The sequence below is a fragment of the Miniopterus natalensis genome, chromosome 11 (genome assembly GCF_054644295.1).
Source record: "Miniopterus natalensis isolate mMinNat1 chromosome 11, mMinNat1.hap1, whole genome shotgun sequence".
In the NCBI taxonomy this organism is placed as follows: Eukaryota; Metazoa; Chordata; class Mammalia; order Chiroptera; family Miniopteridae; genus Miniopterus; species Miniopterus natalensis.
The window spans coordinates 35,897,232-35,919,032 of NC_142091.1; the positions used below are offsets into that span (position 1 = coordinate 35,897,232).

Here is a 21,801-nt window from a genome sequence, read left to right on the forward strand (position 1 = left end):
ATGGCCAGAGCATCGGCACGCAGGCTGAAGGGTCCTAGGTTTGATTCCGGCCAAGGGCACATACCTCAGTTGCAGGCTCAATCCCTGGCCCTGGTCAAGACTCCTGCGGGAGGCAACCAATCGATGTGTCTCTCTCACACTGATGTTTCTCTCTCTTTCTCTCTCCACTCTCTCTGAAAAGCAATGGAAAAAAAATCCTCAGGTGAGGATTTAAAAAAAAAGACAAAGTGCTTTATATTAATGCCTCTAGGACTTTAATGTGCATATGAAATACTCGGATCTTGTTGAAATGCTGATTCTGACTGAGTAGGCCTGGGGGGGAGGTCCTGAGATGCCGCCTTCCTGCTAAACTGCATATGGTGCCATTTAGATTGTCTGCAGTTCACACTTCATGTAGAAGACCTTATATAATACTAGCAGCTACCACCACCTCCAGTCCCATGAGACTGCTACAGCAAGAACAAATGCATAAATGTCTCTGCGTGAATTAGCACTTGGGGGCCCACTCCCTGTGTCCCTCTGCAAAACCTCTCTCCATCCTCCCAGCTGGAATTCATCTCTCCTCTGGATTCCTGTGGCCGTTTTTGATTCTCTCTCTCACAGCACTTGGAACTTTCTGCCTCCTATTGTGAATTTTTATATTAATATGTTACTGTTCTTTGAAGACTCAGGGCACCTAGTAGGCACTTGGGAAGTATCTGATCGCTGTGTTGTAGAGAAAGCATAGTAAAGGTGGTCAAACTTATTTACAGCTGGGGAAGCGCCTTTGTTGTGGGGCCTTCACCAAACTCCTCTGCTTTTCTCTCTGTCTTTGTTTTCACTTGTGTGGGTGTTGGAGCAAGAGGACAGTGAGCAGGATCTCAGGGAGATTTTTGGAAAAAATAAGTTCAAATGTTTTCTGCAGAATTCTAAGGGGGGGGATGGAGGGTGGAAAGGAAGCGTTCTTTAGTCCAGAAAGACTGTATAGTTTCTGGTAGTAATGGAGTAGCTTGCGTGATACCAAACATACTGTAACAATTATAAACTCTGGACAAAACACACAGACGCACAAAAACTGTTTGAAGGCACTAAAGAGCAATCAAAGAGCAGACAGAAACTGGAAAAGATTTGACTCTTAAAAGGAGGAACCCACACTGAGTGAGTCCAACTTTCGTGGCTTTTCCTATGAAGGAAATTCGTCTAAACATATCACCCAAAATATTTAGTACACAATGAGAAATCACTAGACACATGACGAAACTGTAAAAGTTGACTTATAGTTGAGAGAACTTAGTTCATAGAAACAAACCAGAGTAAACCCACATTTTGGAGCTAGCATACCAGGACTTTAAATGATTGTATTTATTGCTTTAATCTAAGGGGGGGGGCGGGGGTTGATGATGAGTGAAGAGATCGTTAAATGTAGGAGAGAGCTAGAAACTCTGAGAAAGAACTTAGGAGTTGCAGTTCTAAGTGTGGGACCGTCCCAAACCAGCAGAGCAGAGGCTTTGTAAACTAAGCTGAGAGTTGTCCAACCACACACAGGAGGAGAGGCAAAACTTGCAGCCTGAACCTAACCAAGTTGATTGCCTGCCCAAACAAAATCATCCACTTTCTCCAGAGGACTATACCAGAATCTAGTCTAGACAACATAAGATCACAACATTCAGGATAGAATTCGAAGTTTCTCAGCTTACAGAGAATCATCAAAATGTAACCAGCCTCAAAGGAAAGCACAGATGTCAACCCCAACATAACCCAGCTGTTGAAATCATCAGACACAGATTTAAAAGCCCGTATTATAACAATATTCCACGTGATCAAGGAATACACACTTGAGATTAATGGAAAGGTGGAGGGAAACTCTATCAACCCAGAAATCTATATCCTGCAAAAGTATCCTTCAGAAATGAAAACAAAATGAAGAAATTCTCAGTTGAAAGAAAAATAAGAGAATTTCCAGGAAGTCTGATTTCAAAAAAATGATAAAGTTCTTCAGGCTGAAGCAAGATAGTATCAGAAGGAAACTAAGATCTTCAGGAGTAAAGAGTAGCAAAAACAGTAAATATCTGCATAATTATAAAAGACTGTTTTTTCCTTCTGTTCTTTATTAGTATGTATGAGCCCTGAAAGCAAATGTTAAATATTGTCTACTGGGGTTTTTCACTTGCCTTTATTTCTCTTCAGCCTAAAGAGCTCCCTTTACCATTTTTTGCCATGTAAGTTCCCTCAGGACATATTTTCCCAATTTTTATTTCACCATCATTTTTGAGAGATTTTTTTGCTGGGTATAAAATTCAGGAATGTTGATTTATTTTCTTTCATCATTTTAAAGGATGCCATGCTGTATAGTCTTCTGACCTTCATTGTTTCTGATGAGAGGTCAGCTGCTATTTTTATTTTCATTTTCCTGTATGTAATATTTTTTGACAAAGGTGCCAATAGGGAAATGAAAGTCTTTTCAACAAATGGTGCTCGAACAGCTGGATATCCATATAGGAATAAAAAAAGAACCCTTACTTCATATCACACTACTCAGAAGTTAACTCAAACGTATCAGGGACCTAAATGTGAAATCTAATACTGTGAAACTTCTAGAAGAAAACATCTCTGTGGCCTTGGGCTAAGCAAAGATTTTTATATAGGATACAAAAAACAGGCATCATAAAAGAAAAATTTGATAAAGTAGTTTTAGTGTTTTTTTTTATTGTTGACACTATTACAGATGTCCCCAGGCCCCCCCCACCCCCCCTTCCTTCTGGCCGTCGCCACCCCCGTTGTCTGTGTCTGTGGGTTATGCATACGTGTTCTTTGGCTAATCCCTTCACCTTCTTTCATCAGGCTCCCCTCCTCCCCCCTCCCCTCTGACACCTGTTGGTCTGTTCCATGTTTGATAAGTTTTTATCAAAATTAAAACTTTTGCTCTTCAAAAGAATCCCATAAGTAAACAAAATGGCAAGTCATAAAGCGTGAGAAAACATTCAAAGCACGTATATCTGACAAAGGATTTATATCTAGAATATATTTTTAAAAAAACTATTACAACCCAATTTTTTTAAGTGGGCAAAAGATTTGAACAGACATGTCACACACAAAAAGATACAGGAATGGGCAATAAACATATGAAAAAATGCTGAATCATCAAGAAAATGCAAATTAAAACCTCCGTGAGATTTGTTTCGCCTCCACGGGGGTGGCTAAAATGAAAAAGACCAGCAGCGCCAGGTGTCGGCAAGAACGTGGGTGGGCTTTAATCCCGCACTGCCTCTGACCCTCACGTTGCTCACTAGGTGCCCTGGAAAAAAGAAATGACGCCTTACAGTTTACAAGGCACTTTTCCATTTGTTACCTCGTTTGATCTCCTAAATAATCTTAGAGGGTTCCTTTTGAGTAGGGACTTTGAAGAGAGAACCAGGCCGTTCATCGCTGTCAGGCGTAGACATAAATATGCCTCGTTGGACTACTGCAGTCAGTCACACTCACGAGCTGATAATACCAGCCTCCCGTCTATTCCTTTTCACATTTGGGGGGAACCTGATACACAGTTACAATAAATAAAGCACATTAGAGATGAAACCATGACTTACTCAGCATTACTTTTACTACAGTATCAGCCCCTATTCTTCCTTCAAGTACTGAGTAATATGTATTCTGGTTAAAATGACTCGTTTTCAAAATCCAGCTCTTCCACGGAGCTACAGTAAGGACAATTCAGAATAGTAACTGTTGCCAGTGGAAGGAGTTTTGAACTGACACCATCAAGACGAGCAGAGTCCTTTTTGTCTTTGAAGACACGTGGGTTCCACGGGATTTATTTTTGTCCGTCAGCCTTCAGGGCCTCATTCCAGATTCGAGCCAGTCTCTGTCTTCTCATTTCAAGGAGGCTGTTCAACCTGTAACGGGTGACACGCTGTGCCGAGTCACATGCCTTGGAAAGCCCTAATTCTAGTGAGGGCTGTGGGGAGTGGAATTCCAAGTGGTGAGATGCCAGAGTGAAAGCATCACCAGCCCTGCAGCAATGCCCTGCAGCAATGTCCTGCAGAAAGATGGCGAGTGAAACGTGAAATCAGAAATGTCAGTGGAGAGCTTAACCATGATTACTCATTTCTAAGGCTTCTCTGACTCATTCTCCCAGTGACTCTGATCGACCGAACGCAGAATATACATCTTTTAGTTTCACATTATTAGTCTTGCTGTATAACCACAGGCAGAAGGTGGGTTCAGGATTGCAACCTGAAAGGTTTGAGATGCCAAGATCACCTTACGTTTTCGAGATCATAAGGAAGAACTTTCTGAGTCATCTTCCCGCACAGGAAGGATCCATTTGGGAGGGGTCAGGTGCAGGAGGATCGTCCAAATGACTTCTTAAGATTGCCAGCGGCACAAATCATCAGAGAGAAGCAAATTAAAACCACAATGAGATATCACCTCACACCTGTCAGAGTGGCTACCATCAAAAAATCAACAAATAGCAAGTGTTGGTGAGGGTGTGGGGAAAAGGGAACCCTCATGCAGTGTTGGTGGGGTTGCAAACTGGTGTAATATGGAAAACAGTACGGAAGTTCCTCAAAAAAAATCAAAATAGAACTACCATATGACTCAGCAGTCCCACTTCTGGGTATTTATCCAAACAAGCCCAAAACACTAATTCAGAAAGATACATGCACCCCTATGCTCACTGCAGCATTACTTAGGACAGCCCAGAGACGGAAGCAACCCAAGGGCCCTTCAGTACACAAGTAGATAAAGAAGATGCCGTGCATATGTGCAATGCAATAGTGCCCGGCCGTAAAAAAGGAATGAAACCAGACTCATAGACACAGAGAACTGACGGTTGCCAGAGGCGAGGGAGAGTTGGATGGCTGGGTGGAAAAGGTGAAGGGATTAAGAACTACAAATTGGTAGTTTCAAAATAGCCGCGGGGATGTAAAGTGCAGCATAGGGACTGTAGTCAAATAATATTGTAATGACTATGTATGGTGCCAGGTGGGTGCCAGACTTATCTGGGGATCACTTTGTGAGTTATATATAAATGTCTAACTACTGTGCTATGCACCTGAAACTAATATAATATTGAATGTCAGTATTTTAATTTAAAAAAAGATTGCCAGTCACAGCTACAGAGCTCTAAAAGATGGTTAATCTACCTATTCGTTCTTCTTAAATGAGAACATAGCCTTTAAAAACCAAACCAGGACCTTCATCATTGGAGCACTTGTAGTCTAGTAAGGTGGAAAAGAGTGAAACCGTGGTGTAGTGTGGACATACAATTATATATAAGTGTGCAGAAGACCCAGTGCAAAATGAGGTGGCTGGGAAAGCTAGGAAACCATTCCTAAAAGCCAAGGAAGAGGTTTGGGGTTGATATTAAGACCAAAGCATGTACAAGAGGTGGTGCGATCACCCCACCCACCCAGAGCACTGGAGCCGCTGGCAGCCCGGCCTGGGAAGGCAGGGCACTGAGCTGTCGGCTTTAGGAGGGTCTCCTCGCAAACCTCTCTGTGCCCCCGGGAGCTCCCCTATACACTTGTGTTCCAGTATCTCCCGGTACCAGCTCCGCCAACTGCTGTTTTCCCCCTCCGCTATGTGAGGGTAGAACCTGTCTCTCTGAAGGTTTAAAAGCTACACCCTGTGTAATGTGTCTGGCCCAGTACCACACACATTTTACGAGGCCTCTGTGGGGCCACAGCCCTGGAAGAGACGTCTGTCTCCGTATCCCCTGCTTCCAGGTATTCTTCCCAGGAGAGCAGCTCAGCACACCGCGGTGACGTGGGCCTCAGTGAAGGTTCACATGGAAGTAGTAAAGGCCCCTGGATTTCTGGGTGCTCGGAATTCCCCTCGTGATTCTTGCCCAAATCCGGGTGGGCTTTGAGCAGGGCATCCAGACACCTGGGGGCTAGAACCAGTTCCACTGCCACCTGAGTGTGGAACTTTGGCCAAGTTTGTTTCCCTTGTTCAGCTCCTCCACCGGATTCTCGAAGTAACGCTTGGTCCCACCCCCCCCACCCCCCCACCCCCCCCCCGCCGATGCGCCTCGGTGTTATCTACCACATGCCAGGCTCTAGGCCGGAGCACAGGACAGGCCCTCTGCCTCCTGGGAGCACAGGGTCTGGTAGCAGGGGAAAGACTCAGACCCAAGCGGCTTTAGCACAAGGCAGAGAGCGTGCGGCGATGGGGGCGTGAAGTGTGTGGGAGCAGAGGAAGGCGTGGTGACGTGGAAAGGAGAACTCGAGGACCTGCGACACCTCTGTGGACCAAAAAGGCTTGTTTTGCATCATGTGTGTGAGTCTGAGGCACCAAGGAAGCGTCCCAGGGAAAGGTGGACAACGCAAGCCCGGCTGGAGCTCAGACCACTGGGGACACGCTTAGGGAGGAGCGCGTGGCTCTGCGAGTCAGAGGGGAGGGCGCCTGGGCAGTGAGCAGTCGGGACGCAGCTAGTGGGTTCGGAAAGGGGAGGGGAGGGGCCTTGATCTGCTGACCCAAGGATTTAGGCCAAGCTCAGGAAAGGGGATGGCGACACCCACGCTCTTCTGCATTCTCCTATTGTCCATTCAACATTTATTCATTATTTACTATGTGACAGGCACTAATCTGGTGCTGAGGAGGAAAATGAATGAGGCTTTCTTTCCTTGAGGAAGTCATAGTATGTCACACAGGTAGCAGTTGCTACCTGCTCCAGGAACAGAGTTAAGCAAGTGACTGGCTCTGCCTGGAGGCAGAGGAGGGTGGGAAACAGCTTTAAAAGATGGGCCATCTGAGCCGAGCTCGAGGGGTAAAGGAGCGGGAGCCTGCCAGGTGGAAGCAGGAGCCCTTCCGACAGAGCAAGCACCACACCAAAGCCCAGAGGCTCGACTGCGTGGGGCGTGCTGGGAGCACTGGACGGTCCGGCTTGAGTGGACCCTGGAGTGGGAAGGGGACTCGAGGGGAAGAGGCTGGAGAGAGGCATTGGCGTTGGAGTGTGGCTTAGTCCTAAAGGCAGTGAGACCGTTTTGAAAACATTTACACTGGGAAGTTAGGAAAGTAAATGTCAGTGGGAATGTAGAGAGGATGGGAGAGGTCCTGGGCAGATGGTAGGGAGGCTTTTACTAGCCCTTTTATTATCAGGAAACCTGGGGTGGATTCCGTGGGACGTGTGGAGTTACTGAATGCAAACGCACAGCGTAGGTAACTCTCAGGCTCGAAGCACTGGTGCCTTTTCCAGCAACACAGGAGGGTCAGGAGGGAAACGGGGGGAATTCGTTCTTGAATGTGTCTGAGGCTCCTGCAGGACTCCTGCGGTGCTCTCCCCACCCCAGCCCCACCTCCACCGTAACATCCTTCGAGCCCCTGTTCCCATCAGCCCTGGCCTGGCGCCTCCGCTGTCTTCTCTCGCCTCCTTACACACTCGCTCCAGCCTGAGCAGCGTGCAGTTCCTTGAACTTGAGGGTTGTGTTCTACGTCTTTGTGCCTCTAACCGAAACACCTTTTCCCTCCTCTTGCCTTTTGCCTGGCCAATTGCCAGACTCAAAGGGAACATCTCACTCAAAAGGAACACCTTTGAAGAAGCATCCCTTGCATTCTGTACGGCCCCCCTCCCCCGCCCCAGGGAGGGTTAGTATACAGCTCTCTACGGCGCTTACTCACCCACTGGATTGTAATGATTTGCCTGCGCGTCCCCTCCTCCACCCCTGCCCCACCCCACCCCCCACCCAGGGCAGAAGGCATCTCTGTATCCATTATGCCTGGCCCAGATGGAAAGTAGGACATCACTACATGTTTGTTCAATGAAGTAATCCAGATAGGAGCATCCAGCAGAGCGGTGGAAATTCCAAACGTCAGAATGAAAGGCACCAAAGACAAATGGGAGCCACGTGAGCACCGCATGCCTACCATTGGCTCGCCCACCCTCTTGCTCCAAGCGCTGCATTACCTAGAGGCCGGATGTGCAGCGAACTAGGCCCAAGGCTGTCGGCTTGGTTATGTGCGTGGAGTGGAACAGAAAGGGAGAAAGAGCACAGAGGCCTAGAGAGAGGGCCGCTGAAGGTCCGGGGACTGAAATGGATGCAAGTTTACATAAGAGGGAGCCTGGCCTGGACACCTGTTTCCCTTCCTTGCCTAGGCCTCTGGGCCCTGTTCTCTGCCGCCACCTGGTGGCCACATCCATAAAGCTGCTCGCGTGCTGAAAGCTTGTATCAGGCAGTTCTGTGGATTGGCCTCAGAGGGTTGTGACACCTTTGTCGTCCCCCCTCCCCCTGATTTAATGTGCAGATTGTATATATATACAACATTCTGGTGAGAAATTCCAAGATCTTTTTATCAGATTCTTAGCAGTTTATAGCCCCCAAAAGGCTGAGAAGCACTACTATAAAGGATTGTTCTAGAATAGTGTTTACTCTTTTCTTTTCCCCCAAATGAAATCCTATGAAGAATCCTAATGTAAGAGAGAGAAAACCAGACCTGGATCCCCGCTTGCTTAGAACCTCCCCTCCAGTTTCCCAAGGCACCGATGCAGAACACAGTCCAGTTTGAAAACCACGCTTACAAAGCCAAAGGTGTATGCAGCTTCGGAGCCAAATGGACCCTCTGGAGCCTCCCACTAGGTCACACCTTGGGGAGGGGCTTGGTGAAGCTCACAGACTTATCCGTGGCAGTACTGGGACCAAACACACATCCCTCCACTCCTAGGTCTTTAAACTGCTCAGTTTTACCTTATTTCCAAAATACCTAAGTTTAAAAAAATATAATATTCTTTCTATCCTGAATATAGGTCCCAAACAGGAAACCATTTTCCTGTAAATACTTTGGCTTCTGGAAAGAGATATTTCTCCTTATAAATGCCTCTCAACAAACCATAGCACATAATAGAAACATTAGCTAACATTTGAATAGTTCTTTATAACTTACAACTTTAGCACCCGTGAGCTGACTTATTTTGCAGTGGGAAAACTGAGACTTGGAGAAAGTGATTTGTTTGCTGTTTTCTGACACTGACTTAAGGGTTCTTTGTTCTGTCTCTCAGCCTCTGTATTGAAATGTATATATTCTGACTTAAAACAGTGATCAAGTTAGAAGTATAACTGGCTTGTTGATATCTGTGCGTATGAGGGTAGGGGGGTAAGGTAAGACCAGCCCCTGCTAATCACAGCCATTTGGGGGTATGGGGAGGAATAAAGGTTCACATTGATTGAACACCTATATACTAGAGTCCAGTTTCTGAATAACCTTCAGAGCATGTTTTTAATCACCATTTTCTCAGGTGCATAAACTGAAGCTCAGAGAGAGGAGGTGCCTTGCCCAAGGTCACACGGCTAGTAAACTGAGATAAACCTCGCGCCGGCCTACCCCTCAGCCTGTTTTCCCCGCACCAAGGGGCTGCTTGGGCCTTTGGCCATGCCAGCTGCCCTCCCTGGGCGGCAGTCCTGGCCTCCTCTAACCGCCTGCCCCTTCCCTTCCTTCTCTGTCAGGAGTGCCAGCTTCTCTCAGGGCACCAGGGCCTCTTTCCTCATGAGGAGTGACACAGCCGTACAGAAACTTGCCCAGGGCAACGGACACTGTGTCAACGGGGTCAGCGGTCAAGTCCATGGCTTCTATAGCCTCCCCAAGCCGAGCCGGCACCATGCGGAATTCAGAGACAGTGCCTACGACCTGCCCCGGAGCCTGGCCTCTCACAGCCACACCAAGGGCAGCCTCACGGGCTCCGAGACGGATAACGAGGACATATACACCTTCAAGACGCCCAGCAACACCCTGTGCAGGGAGTTCGGGGACCTCCTGGTAGACAATATGGATGTTCCGGCCACCCCCCTCTCCGCCTACCAGATCCCTAGGACATTCACGCTGGACAAGAACCACAATGCCATGGCGGTGGCCGCTCCTGGGGACTCAGCCATAGCTCCCCCACCCAGACCCCCCAAGCCAAGTCAGGCAGAAACACCTCGGTGGGGCAGCCCTCAGCAGAGACCTCCCATCGGTGAAAACAGCAGGTCAGCCTCCGCTGCCACCATCCCCAGGCGCAATACCCTCCCGGCGATGGACAACAGCCGACTTCACCGAGGTCAGTACAAGCCCAGCCGAGGTCCAGGGGGAGGGGGAGAGAGCAGTTCGCTGTTCCGTGGTCCTGCATGCCCAAGAGACCTGAGGACCAGCCAAGTCACTGACATGGCTCAGACACCTACTCAGAACCCTTCCCCGTCAGTCCTCCAGCAGGAGGCTATTCGTGGACACCCACAGTGGCCAGAGTGTAGCAGACCCTGCCTCAGAGAAATTAATATTTTACTAGGGGAGACAGAACATTCTTGGTTAACCACAAAACAACATACTATGCATTTGGAAGTCTCAATCATAGTATTTTATTAATTTATAAATCCAACCAAAGATTGTAAAAATCAGCTTAGAGGACCAGCCCAAATGAGCCAAACCTATGTGGACTAGCAGATTATTCACGCAAAATTAGATCTTCAAAATATTTCCCAAACCCCTCTTGAATCTGTTTAAAGTCTGAACGTCTAACTTCTGTTGTCACTTGTTTTCCACTTAAGAGTATTCCATCTCTGCATATAATCTGTGTAATCAAAAAGCACAATAATATCAATACCTTTCATTTTGCATTTGCTCTATAGCTTGCAAAGCCTATTGTTATATCTGCTCTGTTGTTTAAGCCATGTAGTGACCCTGAGAATTTGGCGAGGCAAAGCCTCATTGTCTCCATTTCACGTGAGGCCTGTGGTAGTGAAGACACTTATTCAGGGTTGCAAAGTTAGTCACGGGTACAGATGGGCCTTAGACCCAGGGTCCCGACTCCTGGCTCAGTACTCTTTGCAGTCTTCCAGTACAGCCACTATTCAGTCCGTCCCCCTGTGCTTTGGCATGGAGATGACAGAGACATAGACAACAATGTCCCTGCCCTTCAGAGAACTCACATACAGTTGGGGAAATAAAATCCACGTGTATTAAGTCAGTCAGGTATCAGCATTACTGTAGAATCTGTATCAGCGATGGCCCCATGAGGGGCGCAGGTGGTAAGTGCTATAGAGTTAGAGGAGAGGTGCATAAATGAGGGCGGAAGTGGTCAGGGAGGGACTCAGTGTAGACGCCAACACTGGAGCTCGGTCTAGAAGCCTGGGAGGAATTTCTGAACCGAGGAGTGATGTGACACAAGTAATACCTGCTCACGGGGTTGAGGGTAACATCTTCTGGAGTTTCAGTGAGACCCTGAGCAACACCGGGGAGGGTTTGATGAGTGTCCACAACAGATTAACTGTGAGTGCATCTGATCTTCCTTCCTGCCACAGCTTCTTCCTGTGAGTCCTACGAGTACCCTCAGCGTGGCGGAGAGAGTGCCGGCCGCTCTGCAGAGTCCGTGGGTGACAGAGTTAATTCTTTCCTGGTGAGTGGGCTTCAACCAGGGGTCCTCGAGCCAGCTTGGATGGGTTAAAGGTCACCCAAAGAATGATAGCCATCTCCCTCTTAGGACCCTGCCTAGTTCTTTCTTGTCTCAGTTCAGAACCCTGGGTTGAGTTTTTAGAAAGTAAGGTACAGGTGTCCTGCTGTGGAGGAAATGTGTGTATTTAGATAACCCTGGACTACAAGGCTCACCAACCAGGGGTGGCTCAGAGTCAGGCTCGGTGGCAGAATTATGGTTTGAGTGCAGGATCCCAGGCTGCCCTCTGGAGGGGGCTGATCACGGTTCTGCAAGGTGTCAGGCCCCAGCTAAGCAGACTGGGCCTGACTCTAGGTGCATGGAAAAGACTGGAAATTAGGTAACCAAAGCAGATGCAGCTTATGTGTCTGGACACACAGGGCAAGAGTGGAAGGAAGGCTGTCGTCGGGGTTGCAGGGTTGTACACTCCGGCTACAGCTTGCTGGTCACACTGAGAGCAGGCCCGGGGAAGCACAGCTGGCCCAGCCCTCACCTGCCAGGGCCAAGGCTTCTAATGCGCTCCTTGCCCAGCTCAGGGCCTGACACACTGACTTCCTAGTGGTGAGTCCACACTCGAGGTGGAGGGTGGTCTGAACCAAGCCTGTGCTACCCTCTGCCTTAGGCATCTGGAAAGCCTCATGGACCCAACCACCAAGGATATTTCATACTGAAGATTTATCCCAGGGGAGCCTGGAAGCTAGAAGGGCTTCCTGTCTACACCTCATTTCTTCCTGTCTCTGCTTTCTTACTTGTTTTTCCCAGGGTCTGCCTTACAGCTTCACAGCACAACTCAGTCATGACTGCCCATCCCTTGAATCTAAATCCACACCCCCTCTCGTTTCTTCTTGCTAGTGACAGCTGTATTTCTTTCACTCTCCTTCCTAGCCAGGGAAAACACTCATAGGCCGATCAGACAGCACCAATTCCGAAGACAACTACGTGCCCATGAATCCCGGCTCCTCCACCCTGCTGGCCATGGAGCGAGCAGGTGATAACTCCCAGAGCATCTACATCCCCATGAGCCCGGGGCCCCATCACTTTGACCCGTTTGGCTACCCCTCGACAGCCCTTCCTATGCACCGAGGCCCCAGCCGGGGGAGTGAGATCCAGCCGCCCCCTGTCAACCGCAACCTCAAACCTGACCGGAAAGGTAAGTCAGCGCTTTCCCTGTCCCACCTCTGGACAGTGGCCTGTTTGCATTCACATAGCGATCAAGTGGGTGTGGGTCCTGAACTTTACTTGTGAGGAGGTGGTAGCCTCTGGGGCTTACACCACCCCTAAGTCTCACACATACACACCCCCCTCCAAATGTATCCCAGTGGTCTGGCACCTTAGGGACTGGCTGCAGGAGAAGCCTGGTGGCCAGGACAGAGTTAGGTTTCAGCTCCACCACCTGCTGACATGTGAACAGAGACAAATCCTGTGTCTCTGAGCCTTGTTTGTTCATTTGTGAAATGGGAAATATAATACGTGCCTCTTAGAGGAATTAAGGGACATAGATGCTATATCTGAAAGTACCTCATAATATTCAAGGGTAAAGGGTCAGTATTAGATCTGGGGTAGACAGGGCAGGACTGACAAAGTAGTCATCTATTAAAAGACCCACTATGATGTACTAGAAAGGTTTGAGCATTCAAACCACATAAATGGGGGTTGGAATCCTCACATAGGACTTCCTAGGTGTGCCTTTGGGCAAATTGTCTAAATTCTCTGAGCTTTGGTTTTCTTCATCTGTGAAATGAGAGTAGTTCAGAAGGAAAGCATCCTGGACTCTGACTCTGGTCCACAGCAGGTGTTCAGTAAAGTTAGAGCTGTGTCCCAGCATCTGCCCCGGGAAGAAGTGCTAGAGTTTGGGTTCCAGGCCGGCCTCCACCTCACACTGCTGGCCTCGGATCAGCGGCAGGGACTCAGAGGGAGAAGCAGAGTAACCTCTGGTGGAGATCAGCCCAGTTGGCCTGGTCAGCAGGGAAATCAGACCTTAGCGCTTGAATGGAAGCCTGCAGGGCCTGTGGCTTTCACCTTCCTCCACTGTAGGTTCCACAGCCCTGGCCCAGGGGCAGCACAGGAGTCGTTCTCCCGTTCAGGTGTCCTCTCCCATCTTCCTACGTGGTCACACATCTGGGGAGAGCAACCTGTGGTCAGACCCTGTGTCCCCGCTTTGGATTCTGAAAATACAGTGACCATGGGTATAATGCAAAGAATGTCACTTAAAATCTGAAGACATGACTTCAAGGCCTGTCAACATGGGCAAAGATTACGTAACCGTGCTGAGCCTTAGTTTCTTGTAAAAGTAGGATGGATCTGAGAGCATTCATAAATACCGTGTGTTATGTGTAAAAATGTGTGTGTGACATTTTTACTAGTGGCTGATAATTCGCCTTTCTGTTCCTGATCCAGCAAAGCCAACGCCACTCGACCTGAGAAACACCACTGTCATCGATGAGCTCCCCTTCAAGTCACCTGTCACCAAGTCTTGGTCTAGGGCTGTGTGAGTGTCCTTTTGGAAGTAGGAGCTTGGCCCAGAGCCGTCAGGGTTGGCAAGGGGACTGGTGGCCAGGCTGGGAGTCAGGAAGGCCGCACCCTGATGATCATGCGTCAGTAGCTGAGCCGTCTCTAGAGCTCTTGGGACTCAGTTTCCTCGTCTGTATCTGCCCCATCAGATCTTTGTCTGATGACGTGTGGCGCTCTGAGGGCCGAGGGCCGGGTGTGTGAGGGGTTGGAGGCCCAGGTGGAGGCTGGAAACTTCCCCAGGTTTACTATCTGTCTTCCCCCCACAACAGCCACACCTTCAATTCCAGCTCCTCCCAGTACTGCCGCCCCATCTCCTCACAGAGCATCACCAGCACAGACTCGGGAGACAGTGAAGAGAACTACGTCTCTATGGTGAGACCCCTGGGACCTAACCCTTACATCCCCACCCCTCAGCTCACTCACCACAGCCCAGGGATTCCTACATTATTTGTTGTTTTGTTTGCTGCTGAAAATCTTTCGTGAACCACCTGTGTAATGAGCACTGTGGGGTCATCATAGTCCCTCAGAGGAGGCCCCTCTGTTCAGATCTCTGAGGGGCTGGAGGGAGGACACTGTGCTGCTTCCATGTGACCACCCACTGTAGGCCATGGGCGGGAGTTTGAGAGAAGCAGAGTTCCTGCAAAAGATGACTTTCCAGCATCCAGTGTAGAAAGGAAATAGGCTCCCTCTTAGGGGCCAGCAAGCGAAGGCTCAAATACTGGGGAGACTGTAGGTGAGAGCTGGCCTGACGCCTGAGGGGAAGAGTAGGGTACAGCGGGATTAGTGCAGGTTTAGGAGCCACAAACCAGACCTGGTTCCCGTCCCTGCTCACCAGCTGTACCACCTCAGGCCAAGTCACTGAATTTCTCTGAACCAGTTTTATTTTAAAAAATAATAGTAATATCTACACATCATGGGATTGTTATGTTTAGGTGAGCACATGAAGTCGCTGGCTCAGTGCCTGACTCCAAGTCGGCCAGCAGCTCTTACTCCCAGAGGTGTGCTTTCGGGTGGTGGGTTAGTCCAGTTCCTAAACTTACGAACAGTTGTTTTCTTCCTCCTGATAGCAAAACCCAGTGTCTGCATCGCCCATTCCCAGTGGCACCAACAGTCCAGCCCCGAAGAAGAGCACCGGCAGCGTCGATTATCTGGCCCTGGACTTCCAGCCAAGCTCCCCAAGCCCCCACCGCAAGGTGGGTGGGGTGGGGTGGGCTGGTGTCGAGCTCTCAGGGCTCTGGAGGAGGGCGCCTTCAGCCCTGAACAGCAGCACTCCACCTCTTGCTACTTGTGCTGTCGTCTGGGTCTTACAGGGCACATCCCACCCACCCCCCCACCTCAGCACCCAGGTACCCTGGGTCCATGGGACCTCATCAGCCAGGCCATCCCCCTTGTACAGATGGGAAAGCACACTGAGAGACATGCTCTGCTCAGAGCATGTCACAGAGTCGATGAGTGACAGGCCCAAGACCCGGGACTCCTGTGTCCTGGTCCCAAGCTCTCTTTGAAGAGCACTTACTGCCTGTGTGGGTCCCAGGGCCCTGCTGTTGATGCAGTGGCCTTCTGAAGGGACTTCCGGGCCTAGAAAAGGGCAGGTCCCCCTCCTAGGGTGGCTGTGAGTGATTCCCAAAGGAATATACACAGAGGCCTATGGCTGGTGCTTGTTGGCCCCCAGCAAATTCCTTCCCCTGGATGAGTGGTCACAGAGGTGGGTGGACATAGAGATGTGGGACTAGACCCACACCCCAGGCCAAGAAGGGCCTGGGTCCTCCTAGGAGCCGGGAAATCGGGGCTGGAGGGGCTGTTGGATGACACAGGAAGAGGATGCAGTTTGAAGTCAGGCTCTAATGGCCACATTCAGAAAAAGCAGACAGTCCACAGGCAGAGCTGCAGATAAGGCCCACCTCCTCTCCCCTGGAGACAGCTCAGGAAGGGCTCCCCCACCTCATGGTAACTCACAGCACTTCTACTTCCTCACCCTGTCCCTTAGCCATCCACGTCATCCGTCACTTCCGACGAGAAGGTGGACTACGTCCAGGTGGACAAGGAGAAGACCCAGGCCCTGCAGAGCACCATGCAGGAGTGGACAGACGTGCGGCAGTCCTCAGAGCCTTCCAAGGGTGCGAAGCTGTGACTGGGGGGCCACCCAGCCTGGAGAGGGGCCCGGAGGCACCAAAGCTGGCTCCTTCCTGTCTCCCCTCTCTCCTCTCCTGTTGCCCCCTCCCACCCATCCCCTCCACTTTGCCGCTCTCGCCTTCAAAGCACTTGACATCAGGGACCCTGACCCTTCCCCTGGGAGGCAAGGGCCTGATGGAGGCACTTCCTCCGCCCACTTGGGGCCCACCTTTGGTTTTTATCAGTAATGGCCATGCCTCTGTTCACCTTAGTTAGGGCTCTTGCCAAAAAACATCCTTCAGCCTCTTCCTTCCCTTTAGACCTGAGTATCCACCAGACATATGGAAGGAAGGGCTGGGGCTCTGAGCCAGATTCCACACCTCATGCTTGCTCCCGGCGCCCAGCCCCCTTCCCTCCAGTGCATGGGCTACCTCCGTCAGTCCTGGAGGAAGCCCGTCATCTCAGCCTGTCCTGGAGGACAAGGGTCAGCAGACCAAAGTGGACATGGACTTCATCCCTTTCTCAGGGGAGAGGCAAGGCCACTGACAGATGGAGGAGCTGAGAAGGTTAGAAGTGGTCTCTACGGACAAAGGAGTTAGGCTCCCCAGATGCAGAGGCGAGGTGATACCTGCAGTGGGCCCCCACCTTCAGCCAGTGTCAGTGCCGCTGTGGGGTGGGAGAGGCAGGAGGATGAGTATGTTGGGCAACGAAGAACAAGGAGACTGCGGGGTCGGCCCTGCGAAGCTCTGCGGCTGCACAACCCCAAGTTCCTGCCACCTGAGGATGCAGCGTCAGAGAAGGTTCGGGCGGGGCTGGGAGATGCAGTGTGGGAGGGAGGAAGCGTGGGGGCACTGGAGGTGATACTGGAGTTGAGGGTAATGCATGGGACACCGCAGGGGGGACGGGGCAGCAAGTTTCTGCAAGATGAGCAGTGCAGCAGGGGGAGGCAGGTGACTGACAAGATGAGAGGCAGAGGTGAAGGCCATGGGGGCACAGCAAAGCACATGGGGACGTATGCTCTAAGGGCCCAGTGACTTGCAGGAGGAAGTGCCGTGGGGATGCGAGGTAGAGCAGAAAGTGAAGGATCGATGTCAGGGGAGTGGTGTGCGTGGTGGCAGTTCCCAGGATTGATGGAGAGAGCAGGACAGAGCCTGGGGATGGCGTGGGAGTGGCTAAGAGCTTGCGCAGTGTGACCGGGGTTTATGCCAGGGCCCAGGGCAGGTATACATGTGGCCTGGTGCCAGGCTGAGTGTTTTTCAGCTCGTATCACCCTCTGTTAAACCCTCGCATCTCAGGTGCCACGCTGGACTCAAACCTGGCTGCAGGGACAGGAGGGAGGGCTCTGAATCTTTTTCTAGAGTTTCAGAGGCAACTGGAAAGATCAGATGTTTCATCTTACCCTGGGGAATAGACTGTCCTCCTAAAAAAAAAATGACTTCCCACTGTATTGAGTGGAGGTGGCTACCGCTCACCTTTTAGTTTATGTGTGTACATACCCCTAACCAGCCCAAGGGCCCGACCATTCCCAAGAAGTCCCATCCTGGAGAAGTTATTTCCTCCACAGTAGCCCCCTCCTCCTAGTATTAGTTCAAATCACTTCAACCAGCACATATTAATGGCTGCTGGGACCAGGCTCTAGGCACTGAGGACACAGGAATTGACAAGACTGCCCTATACTTGAGAAGGTCACAATCAGTGGCGGGGAGGGGGACCAGGAACTGGTAATGGCCATGAGAGAGACTGAAAATGCTGATGAACCCATTCCTAGGACAAGCGGGGCAGGAGTTAGAAGGAGACCGAGATCAGACAAGGTGGTTTCTCGTAAAAGGAGGTAACTGAGATGGGCCTCAGGAGAAGACGGGTCAGATTTGTAAGGGAAGGAGAGCAGCGCTGGGTCCAGTGGAGGAAGAAGGGAGGAAAGACTTGGAAAGCCTTGTGGTTTGGGAGTTGGGTCCGTGGCTCTTTGTTTCTGGAGATGGAATGGCCATGGTGGCCTGCAGTGGGCAGGTCTGCTGGTGCACTCTGGTCAGCCCTGACTGTGTCCCTGTGCCCCAGCAGGCTGCAGGTGGGCCCAGGTGTTGGTACCCTAATACCAGCATTTTCTGACCATGCCATGATATGAATTAAACTGGTTGGAGTCTTCAGAGACTGTTCAAATCTAATCAGCAAGGAGACCTACCTTCAGTCCTATAACTCCCAAACTCTTAGGGTAAAGACGGAAGGAAGTACAAGAGAAGATGAGACCGGCTCACAAGCCCCAAACTACCAGGTGTTTAGTACATACCTGTCAGCTCAGTTTAAAAACTGGTCCTTTGGCCTACTGGGTCAAAGCTCACTTCTCCTGGTGGCCTGGCAAGATTGGGGGTGCTTTCTCAGCTCAGCTAACACAGGACCCATCCTGCCTGGGGCTCCCCATAGAAGGAGCCGTCCTTACCCACTTCCAGCTCCACCTCTGCAGGGTTAAAGAAAGTAGAGCAGGAACAGTGACAAGAGGGAGAGAGTGCTACGGGGAGACTTGTCTCCTTAGAATGTTAGTTTGCCCATGTGTGAAATGGGTGGTTATATTAGGTCTCTGAGGCCCCTGATGTGGCTGATGCTCAACTGTTTTAAAGGCAAATTCCCTGCCCTGTGACCTCTCTCAAGGGTCTGGATCACCAGGGATGGGCAGCACCCAGAACATTAGCCAGTTAACCCAGTCCCCTCCCTAGATTGAGTTTGGTAACCTCTAAATCTGAAATCATTCACATATGCCCCAGTTGTAAGACAGAAGCACAACCATCCTGAAGTGATTGGAGCTCCGCTCAACTCTAGTCTGCCCTTTGGCTCCTTTACCGCCTCAGCCCCGGGGCGTGGCCATCCAGCCCTCCCCCCACCCACGCCCCTTTGACAAAGCTCTGCAAGTGGAGTGCAACACGTCCTTCCTCTCTCTGGGCCTCCATCTGCAAATGTGGGGGAATGAGACTGGCCACACAAGCTCTAAAGCCCCTCTCATGGGGCTATCATTCTGGGACTCCCCAAGCTTTCTGGGGCCAGGTCGGCCACCTGCTGAGGGGGGTTCCCGCTGGAGAGTCAGGCTGTCATGTGATATTTGGTGGTGTGTGTTGTGTGTGTATTGGTTACATGTCTTGAAATTTAGAATCATTCACACAGAATTGTTGCTATTTGTCGGGAACAGAGAATGGGCTAGGGGAAGCCCAGTCTGGGGTTCTTGTCATTTAAAATTGACATTTAATTTTTCAAATCACTGTTGGTGCCTAATCACTTAAGTTATTAATTTATTCTGTTTTCTTTTTAAAAAAAATTTGTAACACGTATTTATCCTGTGGGTAGGTCTGGGGTGGGGTGGGCACGTGTTTGTGTGGGTCCTGTTTTTGCTGTGGTGACACATGGTACAGGCCTGGTGCTTGCAGGTCCCTTTTTACTATGGTGTTGGAGCAGGACAACAATAAAGTCCATTAGAAGCAAACTGAGTGGGCTGCTGAGTCTGCCTGTCGGAGGGGCTGGGGGAGGACTATCCCACGATGGGGCTTCCCATGTGTCGGCATGAACATATTCTTGATGAGAAAATTGTTTCTCTCATGGTCCTAGGAAGGCTCTGGGCCAGTCTGCTCCACTTTCATTTTAATAGAAAATAATTGGGCACTTTTCTTGGCTAGAAGAATGACCCCTCCTTACCTCAGAATCTGTATCCCTGGTGTGTAAAATGGAAACTGTAGTAACATCTGCCAATTCATCTTTCTTAGAAGGCACCCTGCACTGGGACTGAAAAATGAATGTGTGACTTGGTGCTGAAAGGCTAGCAACCCACTCGCTGGTCCCTGAGAGCTGACATTCAAGGGTCTATGACATTTGAGCCAAAACTCAACTCCTCCACCTACAGCACAGGCAGGCGCCCCTTGAAGCTAAGCCATGACCACACCACTGGCCACCGCCTCTGACCCTGCCTTCCCACCTCGTCTCTTCTCCCAAAGGGGATGGGCAGGGTTGGCAGAAAGGGGCCCCTACATGAGGGCTCTGTGTGCCTCTCCAGCTCCACAGGTGGAGTGGCACCTGGGGGAAGCCCTGCCTCCCAGCTTTTCTCCTGGTATGTGCCCATGTCCAACCCAGGAGAGGCCACCCGCCCCGCAGTTCTCAGAGGGAAGGAAGAAGGAATATGGTATCGGCAGCAGCTACTTATGTACAGGCCGGAGTTTTTGGGGTCTGAAAATTCCCAGACACTGGGCTGCAGCCCCACCTGGCAGGCGAGTCCCCTGACAACATCCCATTGGGCAGCCCCTCGCCTGTGCCCCCACCCACCCCTCCAAGGGCAATGGGCTCCCCTGCTCCTCAGGATGATGAGTGTGTTCTCCCTTCCCTCTGCCAGCACCTGCCTCAAGCCTCCCAGTCCTCACCTTCAGCTTACAGAGCACTTCCGTGTAGGTGCTTTCAGCTCGCACGGTGCCTGAACAGTCAGCGAGCAGGGGGTGTGCCCTCCTTACTCCCCAGACACGCCAGGAAACCAGGGCACGCGGACATCACAGCCACTGGGTGGGAAGGACGACATCTTTAAAGGCTTCCAAGAACCTGTTTTTATTCCTAATTGAGACCCTGGGTCTCTTCTCTCCACTGAGAAGGGGTACAGCAGTGTCAGGGCACGTGAGGTCAGTATCTACTCCACGCCAGACCTCCCCTCCTACCCCCAGGCCAACTGATGAGGCGCAGAGCCAGCCAGCTTCCCCAGGACAGACAACGGCTTCATGAGACACACAGGCATATTTGCAGTGAAATAAGGACTCCCCGTCTTACCCAGAGGGGGATGCAGACAGTGGTATCTCAGGCACTGAGGCAGGCTAGGGGAGAGGGGTGAAGGGTTTCCCACTGTGAGGGGCTGTCCTCACCTCTGCGCTGCTTGGTCAGGGGGCAGACAGTCTCTAATCCTGTGCCAGGCAGCTGCCCACCTACACTCTGCTCAGAAAAGGTACAAACGGTACAGGCACCCACACATTACCTGTGAAACCCCCTCAGAGAACAAGGCAGCCAGAGGTGTGACACATGGCCCCTCTCTGCAAGGGCTTCGCTCCTGCTCTGCTGTTTATAGGGCAGAGCAACAGGGTCGTCTGAAAGGAGCTGGAAGGGCAATGCTACTTGATGGCAAAACATGGTAGTCTACAGGGGGCAAGGCTAGTGTGTCCATCTAAGGTGCTTCAGGTTGACCAGGACACGAGGCAAAATCCTAATGGGGTCGAGCCCAGTGTCAGGGCCTAAGGCCAAGTTTAAGGGGCTTGGGTCTCAACTCTACACCCGAGTCTCCGTGCGCCTTAGGGCCGAGGGCCAGTGTCCCGGCAGCTCCCGCTCCACCTTTCTTGCCCTCAGTACTGGACCTGACTCCACAGCCTCCCTCACACCCCACCTGGCAATACACCTCTGCCCGGGACCTGGGCCCTCACCTGGCTCCCTGAAGAAAGGGGTCAGGGCCTCCCTGAGGCCGGCTGTGGAACCCCCACGGGTAGGAACGGGGAAGGGTTCCCGTCAGAAGACCAGTCTGTGGAAGTCGCCGCCACTGCCGCCGGCGGGGCTGCAGCCCCCAGGAGAGCCTCCGTCCCCGTCTTCGTCTTCGTCAAAGCCCCGGCCCCAGCGTGGAGACGCGGGGAGCGCGGAGATGTAGGCCGCTCTGCTCCGGGCCTCCTTCTCCTGCTCCTGGGAACACAGGGGACGTGGGGGAAGGAAGCTTAAAATTCAGGCTCCAACGCAAGAGTCCTCCCCTCGCTCCCTCCCCCAGCGCCATCCTGAGAGCATCCCTGGATCTCTGGGGCCAGCACAGA

At 51.1% G+C, this 21,801-nt stretch overlaps 2 protein-coding genes across 2 annotated transcripts in view; one reads left to right on the forward strand and one right to left on the reverse strand.

Moving 5' to 3' along the window:
* GAB2 (GRB2 associated binding protein 2) overlaps positions 1-16,923 on the forward strand; it is a 143,630-nt gene extending 126,707 nt beyond the window's left edge. The window contains exons 4-10 of the mRNA XM_087821633.1: positions 9,423-10,012; positions 11,250-11,344; positions 12,263-12,527; positions 13,775-13,865; positions 14,158-14,260; positions 14,956-15,081; positions 15,876-16,923. Coding sequence (XP_087677759.1) covers positions 9,423-10,012; positions 11,250-11,344; positions 12,263-12,527; positions 13,775-13,865; positions 14,158-14,260; positions 14,956-15,081; positions 15,876-16,019 — 1,414 coding nt within the window. The 3' untranslated portion in view covers positions 16,020-16,923. The remainder of the gene's footprint in view (positions 1-9,422; positions 10,013-11,249; positions 11,345-12,262; positions 12,528-13,774; positions 13,866-14,157; positions 14,261-14,955; positions 15,082-15,875) is intronic.
* USP35 (ubiquitin specific peptidase 35) overlaps positions 13,478-21,801 on the reverse strand; it is a 30,165-nt gene continuing 21,841 nt past the window's right edge. Inside the window, exons 11-14 of the mRNA XM_087821632.1 lie at positions 21,427-21,676; positions 20,392-20,523; positions 19,676-19,762; positions 13,478-13,495 (exon numbers count right to left, since the gene is read on the reverse strand). Coding sequence (XP_087677758.1) covers positions 21,509-21,676 — 168 coding nt within the window. The 3' untranslated portion in view covers positions 13,478-13,495; positions 19,676-19,762; positions 20,392-20,523; positions 21,427-21,508. The remainder of the gene's footprint in view (positions 13,496-19,675; positions 19,763-20,391; positions 20,524-21,426; positions 21,677-21,801) is intronic.